The sequence below is a fragment of the Asparagus officinalis genome, chromosome 7, assembly GCF_001876935.1.
Source record: "Asparagus officinalis chromosome 7, Aspof.V1, whole genome shotgun sequence".
In the NCBI taxonomy this organism is placed as follows: Eukaryota; Viridiplantae; Streptophyta; class Magnoliopsida; order Asparagales; family Asparagaceae; genus Asparagus; species Asparagus officinalis.
The window spans coordinates 119187542-119188609 of NC_033800.1; the positions used below are offsets into that span (position 1 = coordinate 119187542).

Sequence of the window (1068 nt, forward strand, 5' to 3'; positions counted from 1 at the left end):
ATGTTACATTTTTCCTTGGGCATAACTATGTTTGTCAACGAACTAGTTGAGCCATTGTCTCCATTGGCCCATCTATTTGAACTCGAGTTGTTCTCGATTGAATCAGAGTAAAGGTGGAGATTTGCAGAGTGTGTCTTGCATCCATTCGGTTAAGTGTGATATTGGTTAGTAAAAATTTATAAAATAAGATTTAGCCCTAATATTGAAAAGAGAATAAAATGAAAAGATGATTAAATATGCATGCTAGTCTCATAATATTGCAAATGTGTTAGTGGCTTTATTGAAAAAAATAAAAAACGAAAAAGAAGAACATTACAAAACTAACACAAAACAAATTAGTCAAACACACTCCAACTATCTTTGAACACATGCAAGATAGGTGTAAGAGACATTATTGCCCTATCTTATTGTCTTTCTCCACTGGTCAATCTAAACGGCGCCATGGCGATTCATGGAGTCAAGAAAATCGACCTGGCCTTCAGAGAGGCCGCTGCCGGAGAGAGTCGGAGCATCGGTGGCCCCTGCGCCTCGCTGTGTTTCGGCTACGGGGAGGTGGCCCCGTGTACCGTAGGCATTTTGCTTGTAATCTTCAATGTCGGAGTATTTAACGTAAGGGCTGCTCTCCAAGGGGAGCTCCGCCTTCTCCTCCCTCTTCTCCTGCTGCTGCTGCTGCTCGCTTGTCGACATTTTTGTTTGTTTGAAATTTTGTATGAATAATCAAGAGAAGTTTGAATGGTTTAAATGGGTATAAAGGAAGGTTGAAATTAATTGTTATTCCACTAAAATTTTGGCGGATAATCTTGTAAGTTGTTGTCTCAACCATCCGCTATTTTTAATTGTGGGAATTTGGGCGTTGTTATCTTGTGGACCTGATAGAATTGTTGACTTGGTTGTGCGTTTACATTCTATTTTTGAAACATTTCACGTAAAATCTTCTGGACCTATGATCCTTTGACTACAAACAGACTGCTTTTTATTAGATTACAATTCAATTTAACATTACATAAACATATCCAACCTCTAAATAGCACACATCAAGCTGCGTATTATATAAAATTCCATTAATTT

General features: G+C 38.1%; 1 protein-coding gene across 1 annotated transcript; it reads right to left on the minus strand.

Annotated features, from left to right (window-relative positions):
* LOC109851108 lies at window positions 255–721 on the minus strand. Its single transcript, XM_020421212.1, has one exon. The coding sequence runs from the start codon at window positions 685–687 to the stop codon at window positions 430–432; it is 258 nt and encodes an 85-aa protein (XP_020276801.1). The 5' UTR covers window positions 688–721; the 3' UTR covers window positions 255–429.

Coding starts and splice junctions, on each gene's coding strand:
- LOC109851108 (XM_020421212.1), bottom strand. CDS start 687: ATGTCGACAAGCGAGCAGCAGCAGCAGCAGGAGAAGAGGGAGGAGAAG.